The sequence below is a fragment of the Diabrotica virgifera genome, chromosome 4, assembly GCF_917563875.1.
Source record: "Diabrotica virgifera virgifera chromosome 4, PGI_DIABVI_V3a".
NCBI classification, from domain to species: domain Eukaryota; kingdom Metazoa; phylum Arthropoda; class Insecta; order Coleoptera; family Chrysomelidae; genus Diabrotica; species Diabrotica virgifera.
Genome location: NC_065446.1, coordinates 62,946,075 through 62,963,067, shown reverse-complemented (window position 1 = coordinate 62,963,067; position 16,993 = coordinate 62,946,075). Strand labels below are relative to the sequence as shown.

Below are 16,993 nucleotides of genomic sequence, written 5' to 3'. Positions count from 1 at the left end.
TTAACTCACGGTAAAATACCGCTTGGATTGACATGAAAGGCATACAGATAGGCTAAACATGTCAAAGCAAGAAAGTGATATTGTGCCGATGTGTGGGGTGGGTAGAAAAACCATACGTTTAAAATAAGTCAGGAAATGGATAAACTGTCTAATTCTAAGCAACCTTCGTTCTATAGAGTTTCTATAGATTTTCGAGTAAATATGCTCATTTTTCAAAAAATAACACGTTTTCAGACGGTTTTTCGCAAATAACTTAAAAAGTAAGAATTTTATCGAAAATTACATTCCAGAAAAAATATAGCACATAAAAAGTGAAAAGAAAAAGGTTTGTGATTGAAGTCTGTAGACCCAGTAGAGGCAGAAATTCCAAATCAAATATTTCAACGTGAAATAACCAAAAAATGAAACACTTTTGGGGTAAACTTAACACAACTTTTTTGAAGTGTCTAGTATCAAAATTAAGCAAGTTACTCTCAAAATAAAGTTGGTCCCTTTTTTTGGTAAAAAAAATCATGAAAATCACTCCTAATTAGCATCCCAAATGAAACTAATCGATACCACTTCGCAAGTTATTTTACGTTCTTATGTATTGTCTGTATGATCTGTAAGTTTCATCGGTTCAACGTGCTTATTTTTAAAGGGCTGCAATTGAAAGAGCTTGACGGGGTCACTAATCAGGAGTGTATGCAAATTTAGAACAGCCATATTTTAACTTGTTTTAGGCTTACAGAAAAACAAAAACTCCAAAATATTTACAAAAGCAAAACCTACATTTTTTACTGTTTGTGATTTTTGGTATTTCTAATAATATTTAAAGCATAGGAGAATATCAAAGTGGGTTCAGAAAAGGCAGAAGTACTGTGGATCAGGTCTTCACACTACGAGAAATTCAGGCTGAAAGTTACGAATATAATAAAGACACCATGGTTCTTTTCATTGACTTTAAACAGGCTTTCGATCGAGTGAAAAGAAGCGAGTTATTCACAGCATTGCAAGACATGGACGTTTCTCCAAAGCTTATTAGAATTATAAAATTAACTCTCCAAAGAACAATGAATAAAGTCAAGATAAACAATACTATAACAGAAAGCTTTGAGGTCAAACAAGGAGTGCGGCAGGGTGATCCATTATCGTCTATAATGTTTAGCATATTACTAGAAAAGGTTATACAGGAAGCAAGCATTAATAGAACAGGTCTGATCTACCACAAAAACATCAGTGCTTGGCATTCGCAGACGATTTGGTAATCTTGGCTAGGAGCAAAATAGAACTTATCGAAACAGTCATGAAACTCGAGGAGAGGGCAGCAACCAAAGGATTGTATATAAATGAAGCAAAAACAAAGTATATGGAATGGACAAATTAGCAATTCGTTCGGGGGCAATACATAACAATGACAACAGCGAAGGGAACACAGTATAAATTCGAAGAAGTTGAGAGATTTGAGTACTTAGGAACTGTCTTCACAAGAGATCCTAACTGTGAAGAAGAAATACAAAAGAGAATTATGTCGGGCAACCGCGCTATATTTGCTCTTAATGGGTTGTTAAGAAGTAAAAATATATCACGAAGAGCAAAACTAAGAACTTACAAGACCGTAATAAGGCCGATAGTAACGTATGCTTCTGAAACATGGGTAACAACAAAAAAACATCAAGAGTTGTTATTAGTTTGGGAGAGGAAAATACTGCGCAAACTCTTCGGTGGGAAAAACTTGAATGGACAATGGGTAAGAAGAACAAATAAGGAACTAACTGAGCTCTATCAAGATCCTAACATATTAGCAGTAATTAAGGCGCAAAGACTTAGATGGTTGGGCCATGTGCAGAGGATGATTCCATCTAGAATTCCCAGAATGGTACTATCTAGTGCATTGGCAGGGAAAAGACGAAGAGGAAGACCGAGGTCACGATGGAGTAATGGAGTTAGAGAAGATATGAGAAGAATTAACGTAAGGAACTGGGAAAGAAAAGCGACTGACAAAAGGGAGTGGAAAAGAATAGTACATCAAGCCATGGGCCTACTAGGCTCGTAGTGCTTACATATTATTATTATTAATAATATTTAAGTTATTTTCAAAAGAAGCATCCCGCGTACCAAATAAAAGTTGATTAATAGCAAGCTGAAATTTGTTAAGAGCTTAACGGTGTCTAGTCGGACAAACTTTGATGTATGGGAACACTGGAACAGGGGAAGTTTTAATTGTGGAACGTGATTTTAATTGTGGAACGTGTCATCCTGACAAGTTTATGATTTTGAAAACTAGCAGGTTGTTTTTAAGTTTATTCAATAGCAATCTTTATATAATATATAAAAAATATTTGTCCGACAAATATGTTGGGTATTTTAATAAGTCCGACACGTAGAACATGTTAAATGACAAGAAGTATATTTGTGGTAAATAGCAGTCTGATTTTTGACCGACAGTTTAATGAATTGAAATGGTAACAGATCAATTAGAAGTTCTCTCCGACAAAATACATAGGACGTTTTCGTAGTCTGACATTCTAAACCTGTAACCTGTTCCACAATTAAATCTTCCCCTGTTCCAGTGTTCCCGTACATCAAAGTTTGTCCGATCAAACACCGTTAAGCTATTAACAAATTTTTAGCTTGCTAGTAATACATTTTTTGGTACGCGGGATCAGAGCCGGATTTAAGGCAGTGGGGGCCCCTGGGCAGAATTGGTGTGGGGGCCACTGGGCAGATTTGGTGTGGGACCCTACCTCCTACCATTAAAAAATTATTGTTATAACTATGGTATACAGCCAAGTAGAGTTTCCCTTTTAAAAATTAAAAAGAACGTTGATCTACATTTATAAATATATTTTTAAATATGTAATAAAAAATACAAGAGGTGTAACTTGTTACCGTAAAATATTAAAAATAAATATTGTAAAATGTATGGTTAAAGTCTGGGTATTTTTTAGATTTTTGAATTAAAAATTCCTTAATTATGTCTGAAATATCTATTTAGTTCCTTTAAGACATCGTGTTTAATGCTCATTATAGAGAAATAAAACGCTCTTGGCCCATCATAGACCGAAGGCGATTTTTAATTAACTTAAGTTTTGAGAATGATCACCCTCCACTGTAGTTAGAGACAGCAAGGCTGGACTTGCTCTCTAAAATTCATACATACACCATTTTTTTCACTTATTCATAAGCTACACTTATATTTTTGATTAGAATATTTTTTCGATAAAATACTTACTTTCATAGTCATTTGCAAAAAACCGTCTAAAAACGTGTTTTTTTTGTTGAAAAATGAACATATTTACTCGCAAATTTACTGCAAATAACTGAAATAATAACAGACTTCTTCAGAGAAAAGTTAAAAAAAAACAGAGATCCACTATATATGATGGAATTATACTGCATCAAACGGATACTAGAGAAACAACCCCCTTACTTTGCATACAACGAACCCGACGTCATAACATCCATAAAGATCAGACGTCTGCACTGGATGGGCCATGTTGAACGGATGTTGAAGACTGAAACACCAAAACATATAATGAGGCAGACACCAGTAGGGAGAAGGTCAAAGGGAAGACCCAAACTTAGATACATGGAACAAGTGGAACAAGATCTGAAAACACTTAAGATTACCAACTGAAAAAACAAAGCAAGGAACAAAACAGAATGGCGGAAAATCCTAGAACAAGCCAGGACCGACAATGATTGTCGAACTACTCATGATAATGAATAACTAAAATAATAACACTACATAAGTATTAACTTAGTGAAAAAATGCTATAGAACAAAAGTTGCTTAGAATTCGTCAGTTTATCCATTTCCGGACTTATTTTGAACGTATTTTTTCACACCCGAGGAGGGGTGAAACTCACCTCCAGGGCAAAGCACAAATCGGCAAAATTCACTTTTCTTCTTTGACATGTGATTATTTATGTGTACGCCAAATTTCATGTCAATTCAAGCGGTTCTTTAAGATTTTCAGAAAAAACCGTGAGTCAATGGACTATTATAGGTACCAGTGACAATGAGAGCACACAGCACAATTTTATTTAATACGCACCTTTTGAATGATTTTAGAAATTAGCATTTAAACTTGTATCCCAATTATTTAACAGTTAACAATCCAATGTACAACTTAAATATTTTCCGGCCTGGCCTGACCATGTTTGTATGAGTAGCATTACTTTATTTACATTTTTATATTTTAAAAGTCCCCAACCCTCCAAATACTAGATAGGAAACTTGGCTAACACAAAAATAAAGTAAAAACTTACCTTTTTCAACAGGGGTAACAGTACGAAATAATACAAACAGGTGAGTGGTGAGTAATATTGCTGTTTTACTAGATTATCGTAAATAGTATTACAGCTGACAATTATTATTCTTTCTGCAAGTAGCACAAAGTCACAAAACAAATGAGTGGTTTACTGCCAGATTTTCAGATTTGCTTATGCCACAATTTTTGTCAACGGGATAATTTAAGGTCAAACTCGTAATCAAATTATGACTCAACAAAAAAGACTAAATTCCACTTGATTATGTTCTGAGTATTATGCAATCCATTCAAAAAGGGTATTTAAAAAATATGCATGATGTAGAATATGATTTAGAAGACAAATAAATTATTGTAGGCGTAGGAGGCAAGTTTGGCTCAAATTTAAGTTCAAACTTTGTAAATGTGGAGTAAGCAATGTTTTGATCAATGTTATTATACTCAGTGGCGTAGTGCCAACTCAAGGTAACGATAAATAAGAAATTATTTTTGATATACATAATTATGTTTGTATAAAACAAAAATTATTTTATGTGAATAATGTGCTGACTTTTTTATGTTTGGGATTTTGTGGGGGCCCCCGGAATGTGGGGGCCCCGGGCAGCTGCCCAGCCTGCCCTCCCTTAAATCCGGCCCTGCGCGGGATCCAGGCGTATAACTTGTAAAGCGGTAACGATTAATTTTATTTGAGATGCTAATTAAGGGATGATTTTTTTCACGATTGTTTTTTGATAAAAAAAAGGGACAAACTTTATTTTGAGCGTACCTTGCTTATCGTTATGGTTATGGTACATCGGGGTAGGGCCCACTTGTGAGCCCTTCAGACACTTAGACCTCCTACAACAGGTCCAGTTTATCACCCCTATCTTACGGACCAGGTCCATAAGAATCTGGTCTTCGGCGTTTATGGGGCCCAGGCTGCACCGAGCTCCCATGCTAGTCCCCCAGAAAACTTATGGCCTCACAGAAAGCCACAAGTCTCTTAAAATACAACTCCCTCACCTGGCTCGGCTGCATAGATGCTGATCTCAGGATCTGCCACCTCAGTTAGGCCAATGCCGGGCATTCTCAAAGGACATGTGAGTAGGTTTCCTCCTCCTAATTACATAGACGGCATTGTGAGCCATCCGCTAGTCCAAACAGATGAAGATGCCGCCGGAGCCTACAGTGGCCGGTGAGCATACTGACCACCAGGGAGCACCTTCTACGAACCAGAAGAAGCAGTTGGGCTGTAAGACTTTTGGATGGCCCGACTATGTGGGGGCAGAAGAAGCTCCTTGAGACTACCCCGACCAGTACTGAAGGGCACTCCAAACACAGGCTCGGGTCCCACAGGCAGGGAAGATGAGCCTCGTGTTGCCAGGGCGTCAGACCGTTCGTTACCTTCCACACCTGTGTGTCCCGGTACCCATGCCAACCTAACCCTGTTGATTATAGCAACACCATCCAGAGCTCTCTTGCACTCAAGAACCGGCTTAAAGCTGATCTTGGGCGCTTCCAAAGCCCTTAACGCTACATGGCTGTCAGAACAGATAGAGATGGTCCTGCCTGAGCAAGCCCTGTCTGTAATCTCTTGAGCACATACCAGGATCGCAAAGATCTCGGCCTGAAAGACTGATGCATGAGAGCCCAGAGACTGGCTAGACTTAAAAATCTGACTCCACCACCATACACTCCAGCTCCTGCCCGCTCGTCTGTTCTAGACCCATCTGTGAACCAGGTGAGCCCACTCCGACAGATTAGTGTAGGTTCTCGTTCTACCCATTCATCCCGGTCAGGAAAGTAAACCAAGAAGGAGGATGAGAACTCAAATTGAGGGGACATGCTGTCCTGTACCATAGAAAGCACAGGACAACACTCGATAGCCCGTCTCCAAATGTCACAATGGCTCATCCGCCCATTCGTTCCCAGCCAGTATCCAGAGCAGTTGAGACGATAGGCTGCCATAATGGCTTCGTGCTCTACAATGAGATGTAGAGGAGGTAAATCCATCAGAACCTCAAGAGCTGCTGTGGGAGTGGTCCTCATAGCTCATGAGATTCCAACGCATGCCAACCGTTCTAGATGAGCCAACTGGACCGTGACTGAAGACAGTCTAGCCCGGGGCCACCCCACGATTGCCGCATACTTTAGTATAGGCTTTATCATGGATTGGTATATCCAATGTAGAATTTTCGGCTGCAGACCCCACTTGACTCCGAAAGCTCTTCTGCATGCTCAGTAAGCTGCAGCGGTCTTCTTCAACTTAGCGTCCAGATTTTCCTTCCATGTCAGTTTAGAATCCAGGATCACTCCTACATTTTTCCGAATAAACGGAACCACAGCAGTCTTCTCAGGATTAACCCTGAGTGACTGCCCCGGACACCATTCTTCAACGAGCCCGAGAGCCACCCGAGCGACCTCGTGCACTGTCCCCGGGAAGAGCCCCTCAATCAGTAAAAATACCTCATCAGCGGAGGCTTGTGCATACCTACCTTGTATGGATAGTCGCTGAGGAACGTCGTCAACCACCAGGCACCACAGCAGGGGGGATAGAGCTCCTCCCTGAGGGCAACCACGAGATGATGACACCTGAACGCAACAATCGTTCCGGTAGGCAGCTATCTGCCTCTGAGAAAGCAGGGGCCGTATCCATCTGACCAAGTTTCGGCCAACCGCATGCTTTTCTGCATCATCACACATGGAATCAAAAGTAACGCAGCTAAAGGTGCCCTCAATATCCATAAAGATACCCAAGCTGTATTGCATCCGATCTAGGACCCGCTCCACCCTGCTGACAAGGTGATGTAGGGCCGTCTCAGAAGACTTCCCAGCCTGGTAGGCATATTGACGTGCATGCAAAGGGTTGCTCGTAAGTGCTCCATCACGTATGAACTGATCAACTAGTATCTCTAGAGCCTTTAGAAGAAAGGATGAAAGACTGATTGGCCGGAACGATTTAGCAAGGGTAAAATCAGTTTCACCCGGTTTAGGAATACATACGACTCTAGTCCTCCTCCAGGGTAAAAGGAATGTACCCTATGGCAAGACAGGCCTTAAATATCCTGACCAGTGTGGGAGCAATAAGTTCCAAACCGTGCTGAAGCAGAGCCGGTATAATTCCGTCCTTACCTGGTGACTTGAAGGGAGCAAAACCCCTAACAGCCGAGCACACCTTCGTGTACGATACTACTTCCTTCGCTATCCGGAACTCCCCCATTCGCGGGAGCCTAGCCGCGGCTAGGGCAGTATCGTCGTCCAAACCCTTCGGAAAGTGAGCGTTCAAGAGAGTCCTGAGGGCCTCCTCGTCAGTTGAAGATAGGCTTCCACAAGACATACGGACCTGACCGTACCTTGCTTTTGATACTAGAAATTTTTTTAAAAACAAAAATAAAGTTTTTTTTAAATACTTTAAAAATGTAAGTTTTCCCCAAAAAGTATTTCATTTTTGGTTATTTCACGTTGAAATATTCGATTTGGAATTTGACGAGTAAGAACCTAGTTTTCATTAGCTACAAATCTGCCTCTATGAGTCTACAGACTTCATACATACACCATTTTTTTTTACTTTTTTATATGCTATATTTTTGCTGGGTACATTTTTCCGATTAAATTCTTACTTTTTAAGTTATTTGCGAAAAAACGTCTAAAAACGTGTTTTTCTTTTGTTGAAAAATGAACATGTTCACTGGCAAATAACTCGAAAAGTTATTGACTGAAAACTGAAAAAATTCTATAGAACGAAAGTTGCTTAGCATTGGTCAGATTATCCATTTCCGGACTTATTTTGAACGTATGTTTTTTCACCCCCGAGAAGGGTGATACCCACCCTCAGGGCAAAAGCACACATCAACAAAATATCACTTTTTTCCTTTTTCATGTTAGCTATGTGTATGTCAAATTTCATGTCAATCCAAGCGATTCTTTAAAATCTACAGCAAAAACCGTGAGTGAATGGACTGTAAAGAATTTTACTAAATTTAAATTATTAAAAACCCTTCATCACGAAAACTTAATTCTCACTAAATAAATACAAAAGCTTTAATAATAATAAAAAGCAGCCTGAATGACACTAATAAAGATTGCCGATGCAGAATTTTAATGTTGTAATAAAAACTCGTTATTTTATGTGACAACTTTAAGCTAGTTTACGACTGGGGTTACATATGCGGTAACGTTTATACCACTTTAGCAATTTTAAAATGCACATAAACTGAAAACTACTAAAATCTGTTTAAACGAAGGATATCCAGTTTTAGGGATTTAATTGTTAAATTACTTTAAATGCTGATGAACTGTGTTTATGTTCCTGTGTGAAATATACTCCTGTAAAGTTGCCGGTAATAGGTAAGGACTTTCATCTCTCCAGTCATCTCGCCAAGACTCTTCTATCTGTTCCCAAAACATTCAACCACTCTGTTTTATAGATGTATATAATATGATAGAACCTGTTTGGAGGATTTCCTCCTCCTCCTCAGTCGTTTCCTCATTGCTGAGTGTCATGATTCCCTATAATACGAGCAACTATCTCTTTCCATCGGCTTCTGTCCTGAGCTTCCTCATGGATTCAGAGAATGTTTTTCCACTGGCTTTCTGTACTTAATCCGTCCATCGAGTAGGTGAGCGACCTCTACTTCTGCGCCCTTCAACGTTTCCCGAAATTATAAGTCTCTTAAGAGTATCATCACTTCTTCTTGGAATATGACCGAAAAATTTTAGGACGGTGGAGAGGCAAATAGAGGAAAGTCGAGTCTGAATATTAAGCTCTCGGAGGATTGAGTGTTTTATTCTGTGTTCCGTCCATGAGACCCGAAGCGTTCTTCTCCAGCACCACATTTCAAAGGCGTCAATCCTTTTTATGTCGTCCGATTTCATTGTCCATGTTTCGGATCCGTAATTAAATATGGGAAAAATTAAGGCACGTACTAATCTTATTTTGGTGTTCTTCAACAAGGAGCGATCTTTCCAGATTTTCGATAATCGACTCATGGCGTTTTTGGCCATGCCTATTCTCCTACGTATTTCTGTTTCACAAGATCCTGTATTACTGATGTAGGATCCTAGATAATTGAACTCGTTAACCACTTCAAACTGGTCTAAGGCTCCTGTTGTCTGAAGTGAATTTGAATAATCTACTATCATAATTTTTGTTTTTTGTTTATTGATCTTGAGATCACATCTATTGCTTTCGGCTTCCACTAGCTGCAGCAGGCTGGACATTTCTTCTTCGGATGCAGTTATTAATGTTGTATCATCTGCATATCTGAGATTTGAGATCTTCTTTCCTGCGATAGAAATACCGCCATTCCATTTGTCGAGTGCTTTTCTCATTATATATTCCCCATAGAAATTAAAAAGACTAGGAGATAGAATACATCCTTTTCGGACTCCTCTACCTATTTTAAAAGGATCGGACTTATGGTTTTCAATTCTTATTCTGGTTTCACTGTTCTCATATAGGCTTTTCACCAGAGCTGACAGATGATCAGGAACCCCCATCTCATGTAGAACTTTCCACAAAACTGTCCAGTCTACACAGTCAAATGCCTTCTGATAATCCAGAAAGCAGATGATCATCGGAATTTTGAATTCTCGTGCTTTCTCAATGAGTTGTCGCATATTAAGAATTTGCTCCCTTGTGCCTTTACCCTTCACGAAGCCTGCCTATTCTTGTGGTATATGTCTATACAGGTATGTCTGCATGCGACACTTGATGATTCTCAACAGAATTTTACTTGTGTGTGAAATTAGTGAGATGGTTCGGTAGTTACTACATTTTGTGGTTACGCCTTTCTTATGAATGGGAGTAAATAGTGTGGTACACCAATCACTGGGCCATTTGCCGATTCTCCATACATGATTGCACAGTCTCCACATTAATTGGAGACCATGTTCACCCATGTTCTGTAAAAGTTCTGCCGTGATGTCATCGCAACCAGGTGATTTATTTCTTTTAAGGTGTTTTATGGCTTCATCTACTTCAGACCTTAGAATATCTGGTTCTAGGGTTGTTGTTGAGACTTGCAGTGCTTGTTGAGACTTGGAGGATTTAAAGGAAAATAAATGAGCAATATTTTTACTTTTTCCATACTTTTGTGGGGAGGTTTACCGATTTGCTCCAAATTTTAGTATGTTATTGTACTACAATAAAAATGGCTTTTTGAATTTTTTCATATTTTTTTGATCTTAGGCGGCCATTTTGTGAGCCTAAAAGACCAAAAAAATAGCCATTTTTAACGCTTTTTGAAGAATTTTTTTCTCGGATCCCTCTTCACAGAAAACGATTTTGAAAACGTCGTATTTTAGCTACTAAGGTCTACTTTTAACTTGAAATTTTTTAACTCTTGTCAAACTTCAAGGCGCCATTTTGGTAACAATTAAACTTTTTTTGAAACGTTGATTTACTGTTAGTTATAAAAAATTCTAACAATAAGCGTCTTTGCGGATTGAAAAAAAAGGACGTTAGAGAGGTCAGTCCAATGAATGGACCTCTAGTATGGAACAAATATGACATTCCGATAATATGCTACATACGAACATACATTTTACGTTTACAAACAATACATATATCTAAAACATAAACCCAATTACGGTGAGTTATAAAACTTAATTATAAATAAGGTCCAGCGGATTTTTACGTTCTAGTCTGTGAGTTTGTTGATTTATGCACTTCACTGATCGTAGGTACTTCTAGATCACAATAAATGTCTTTGTTTGACACGAACCATGGAGCGTCTGTTATAGAGCGTAACACTTTGGATTGCAATCTTTCCATTAGATATGTTGGATATGTTGGACTTTGCTGCTGTACCCCATAGCTGGATCCCATAGGTCCAGACCGGTTTAAGTATTGTATTGTATACCAACAGTTTGTTCCGTATAGACAACTTCGATGTTCTGCCCAGTATCCAATAATGTTTACGAAATTTTAAATTTAATTGTTCGCGCTTTTTCCATATATGTGTTCTCCATGTCAAAGTTTTGTCCAGGTGCATACCAAGGTATTTAACGCTTTCGGCTTGTGGAATTGCTTTGTTAGAATTAACAGTGGAACAATAATTAAACTAGACCCACTTTTTACCAAAAAAGACCATATTCAAACAGCTATAAAACAGCTTTCAAGTAACATAGCTATATTTAGTTAGTAGCGACTCGAAAGACATCTAACATCTAACATCTAACATCTACAATTTTGTTTTATAATGTTTTTTTCGTGCGTCACAACTTTTCAAGCTACGGTCGTTTGAAAAGTGCCCTTTTTACAAAAACTCTGTTTTTCGAATTTTCAAAGAGGTGGAACTTTTTTCTGCTAACTTCGAATTGCACAAAAATTTTTTTGAAGGTAATTCTTAACATATATTATAAGCTGTCAAAGTAATTTCTTTCGGTCACCATCATCATCATCCAGCCTTCTGCATCCAAAATTGAACATAGGCCTCCACCAATTTCTTCCAATTTTGTCGGTCTTGGGCTTTCTGCAACCAATTCCCATCAATCCTTTTGAGGTCGTCTATCCATCGTGTAGGTGGTCTACCTCCACTTCTTCTGTCTTCTCTTGGTCTCCACACTGTAATTTTTTGGGTCCACCTCCCGTCCTTCATTCTGGCTACATGGTCCGCCCAATTCCACTTCAGCCATGCTACTCGCTCTATGACATCTGTGACGCCTGTCCTTCTTCTGATTTCTTCGTTTCTGACCCTGTCTCTGAGAGTCAGTCCAAGTAGTGACCGTTCCATTCTTCTTTGGGCCACTCTAAGTTTCGTTGCTGTGGCCTGGGTTAACGATAATGTTTCAGCGCCGTAAGTCATGATTGGAAGCACACATTGGTTCTTTCGCTATTTGCTTTTAAATCCTTCATCTGAACCTCTAAAAAATCGAGAATTTTGATACCTTCGTGAGCTAATACACCTTAACCTGTTAAACTACCTCGCTAGAGCAGGGGCTATTTAACCCTTTAATACATCATGAATTATGAAAGTAGAAAAAAACTCCTTCAATCTAAGCTCTAACAGAAGTCCCTAGCGTTTACGAAATCAAAGTTATGACAATTTTAAGATTTAATTAAATTGAATGTATAGTCCACGTTATGAAACAAGTAATCACATTTTTTAGCTCTGGTTAGGTAAATATGTTTTTCTACAACTGTGTTAAAAATGCAATTTTTAGCACTCCATACGAGCGTTAAAAATGCTACTTTAAGGCACTAGTGCTTTAAAAATTTTTTAAGGCACTGCAGTTCGTATAGACCGTATATGCAATTTTGATGTAATGTCAAAAAATATAAAATTGGAATGTCAGTCAAGTTCAAGTAAAAGCTTTTGTAGATATTGTTCTGTAATTACGTTTGTAGAAAAATATTGTATGATATGCATGTTAAAAAGTACATTTTTAAGGCACTCATGTGAATTGCAGAACTCGCTTTCGCTAATTCTGCAAACTTTACATGCGTGCCTTAAACGTGTACTTTTAAAACTTATATAATAAATAGCTATTTTAGGTTTTTTGGATCATTCTAAACAAAAAAGGTATCGTCTCATTTTTCTATAAAGTTGATAGTTTTCGAGTTACAAGTGGTGTTAAACTGAAAAATGCGTAAATACGCATTTCCTAGGCTTACAAATTCATAATGTAAATTACAATTTTTGAGGTTGCTAAGTGCCTAAATTGAAGTTTAAATATTGTTTTAAAATTTTGGTGAGAAATCTGGCCTCATTTCAATATAGACCGTTGTTTTTTTTAATAATTATTTATACTCTGGGCTAATTAGCAAAATACAAGGAAAAGTTATTTACAGAAATATTATTACTGGAATCGAATCTCATGATTCTATATATTAATAATACAGGTATTCAAAGTCCGCAGTCAGTGTGCTACTTTTTTTATAAACAAAATGGCGCCCGAAAATCGTGTTTTTTTCAATTTTTAACTCCAAAAATTTTAACTTTACACCAAAAACACCCAAATGAAAATTCACTGTAATTAAACTCAATATAGGGACGTGTTTTTCCCGATTTACTTCGACGAAAATTTTCCCCTAAAACTGCGGGTTTTTCCAACAAAATCTTTAATTTTTAACAAAAATTTTAGATAAGTAATTGTTTATCAATAATTAAACAACTTGGTAATATAAAAGATCTTTTCGTATAGATTGTAATTCCAGAAGCCAATGGAAACTGAATGAGCAGTTTAGCAACAATTGAATTGTAAATTAAAAATTTATGGTCGCTATAATAACCACAATAAAAATGATGTATAAGAATAACTATGATTTTTGTATAAAAAGAAACTGCACCTATCGAATTTACATTACAGAATTGAAATTGGTCTATTTAAGCGGCCTCAGGAATATTTTAAATTTATAAACAATTTTTTGGCTTATAAACACATAGAATATCACGAAAAATATTAAATTAAATTAAATCATGAAAACGGTATTGGGAAAAAGCGGCAGGACGCTTCTTTTAAAAGAAAAATCGTTTAATTGTGATGAGTTTTTCCTGAGATACAACCGGTCAAAGTTGACCGGCATTTACGGCAAAGATATAAGCAATACGATCATAATTTTTAAACCATCACCTTTTTGTTTTTATCCTTCTTCTTCACACCAATTTTCATATCTTTAAAGTAATCATAACATACATTATTATAATAAAAACTATCGAAATTACGAGTGAAAATTGCCAAAAATAGCAAAATTCTAATCAAAAATCAGGTTGGGGAAAATGTAATCTCAAAGTTCAAAATCGGTATACGTTAAAAAAATGCATTTTCTCAGCTTCCCGTGGAGCAATTTTCTTCATTCTTTTTTTGTTCCCAAGTAACTCGAGTAGAGCCATCTAACTAACGCATTACTAAATGTCAAATTTGCTTTTGTTTTGTTACAATAGATTAATATATTTTAAATAAAGAAAACTACATATTTTTTCCAGTTGTAGACTTTTTTAGATAAACTGACTACAAGTGTACCTTTTAACGTTAAAAAGACAAATATTCTCATTTGAAAGCAGTATAATTATTTAAACAATCTTTATTTAAACAAATTAAAAATTTTGTTATAATAAATAAATAAATTTATTATAACAAAACAAAAGCAACTTTGACATTTAATAATACGTTAGTTAGATGGCTCTACTCGAGTTACTTGGGAACAAAAAAAGAATGAAGAAAATTGCTCCATGGGACGCCGAGAAAATGCATTTTTTTTAACGTATACCGATTTTGAACTTTGAGATTACATTTTCTCCTACCTCATTTTTGATTGAAATTTTGCTATTTTTGGCAATTTTCACTCGTAATATCGATAGTTTTTATTATAATAATATATGTTATGATTATTTTAAAGATATGAAAAATCGCCACTTTCGATTAGAAGATTACGTCTAAGTTTACAATACGCAAGCAAGCTATCAACTAATCCAAACAACCCAGCCTACCCCTCAGAAGCGTCATTTGAAATTTTGCTAGGGGGGGGGCAAGCATTATATATACAATACATTTATATGCAAACATAATACAAAATTGATCTATTTTTTGTAAATTTCAGTAATTTTCAGGGTCAGGGGGGGCAAATGCCCCCCTGCTCCCTATTAAATGACGCCCCTGCTACCCCTATGTCTTTTCCACACATTACCATTCTAATTACAATCAAAATCCTAATCTTCGACCATCATTTAGCAAAAGAATTTGCAACTTCACATTTCCGAGTATTATGCATACCAGTTTTGATTATACTCCCCCTTGGACTATACAAATTCCGTATTGTAATACAGATCTGTCCACTTATACTAAGGACAGCACCCCTTCATCTCTTTTTCTCCAATACTTCTACCATATTAAAAATAAATGTCAAACCTGTCAACTAGTTTACACCGATGCATCAAAAACCCCTGAATTTGAAACAGTGGGATCTGCCATTGTCACAGATGATTCTGTGCGCAAGTTTTCACTACCTAAGGACTACTCAATATATTCCGCCGAACTTTTTACAATATCCAAGGCAGTGCAACAAACTCTTAATCGACCTGAAGACATGGTAGTAATATTCACCGATTCCTTAAGTGCAGTTCAGGGCATTCAGAAAATATATCCGAATCATCCGTTCCTACAACAAATTAAAAAAGACCTTGTGGCTCTACAAAATAACCATAAACAAGTACTATTGTGTGGATACCATCCCATGTGGGGATACCAGGAAATAAAATTGCTGATCAAATTGCCAAAGAAGCTTGTAAAATGGAGAGATCCGAATATAGAACTAACCAAATTCCTCACACAGATATGAAAAAATGCATCAATGAGTACACAAAGAACTTATGGTTACAAAGATGGCAACTCTTACCAAACAATAAATTGCGACAAGTAAACCTAGATCTATCTGCGAAAACACCAAATTTAGTAAAGCGAAGGGACCAGGTTGTACTACATCGTATCCGAATAGGGCATACCAGACTGACGCACGCACACCTACTAAGGAAGGAACCTCCTAGAATGTACTACGCCTGTGACACCAATATAACTGTAAGTCACTTTGTTATAGACTGTCCATTATATCATCTGGAAAGACAAACTTCTAGACTACCAAGTGACATAAAGTGTGCGTTAGACAGTGCGGAGTGCGACAAAATCATTAGGTTTTTAAAGGAAACTAAATTATATAACCAAATATGAGTGCTACGTTATGAACAATTTAAAACCAACTTTTTAAAACTCTACTTCATAGTTTATATCAATTTAATATGTATGGTAATTGTACCACCGCTATTAACCTTTTATGGTTGATGCGGGTTATTTCTAATAAAAAAAATTTATGACAACATTAAAATTATCGTATAAAACGATAATTATCATAATATATTTGGCAACGCAGTGTACACTACACAGTTTTAAAACAGTGATAAATTCGATCGGAAACATTCGAGTTTCGATCGAGAGGATAGGAGGATATTATTACATTACTGTGCTATCTGTATAAAGACTTCATATTTGAAAAAAATATATTCAAAAATGTTTTAATGCACAGGGTGTTCCATTTAAAAACAGAGAATTACATTTTACATTAAATTATCAAGAATCAATATTTGTGTTGTATTAATAGCATCATGGATAGTTTTAATAAATTAGTCATATTACAAACAAAATTGACCTGCAATAAATTAATATTCTATGTAGATGGATATTTGGGTATCGATATAAGGCAGGTATATCAAATCCTTTGTAATAAAGCGATAAATCAAGGCATCCAATTCGGACACCGCTTCTTTGTAGTTAACCTTTAATCTACAGAGTAAATACCTACTCACCGACTTTGTCAACCTGAAGGTCTTCATCAGATGTCGTGTTTGGAATGCATTCCGTGCCTTCGCCGCTGGAGGCGGCATGCGAATCCGTCATGGATGCGGGGTGCAAGGGTGGCGGCAATCTCGTAAACGATTCCACTCTCACTGCTCCTGTAATAAACAACAGATGTCTAAATCTGATCAAAATGCAAGCGGACAAACTACACGTGTATAATACCATTGTTCGGCAGATTTATGGGCTTGTTTTTTGTTCATTTATTACCCGGAGATAAATTTTTAGCGGAATTTCCGCTTGAATTAAGAGATGCTTGAGATAGTCGCAAATAGGGCACTAATAAAAGGCGATGCGAAAAATCTGATAATCGCGTTTTACGTTTATATTACACAAAAAGCGTTGAACCTTATTTACTTTATTTACATAATATAATTATGGAGAGATGAATATTTTTATATTATGTTTTTTATT

At 36.9% G+C, this 16,993-nt stretch overlaps 1 protein-coding gene across 1 annotated transcript in view; it reads right to left on the bottom strand.

Annotated features, from left to right (window-relative positions):
* The window catches only part of LOC114338059 (neuroligin-1-like), a 472,731-nt gene that overhangs the window by 12,818 nt on the left and 442,920 nt on the right, over positions 1-16,993 (bottom strand). Inside the window, exon 7 of the mRNA XM_050649228.1 lies at positions 16,531-16,677. Within this exon, the coding sequence (XP_050505185.1) occupies positions 16,531-16,677 (147 nt within the window). The remainder of the gene's footprint in view (positions 1-16,530; positions 16,678-16,993) is intronic.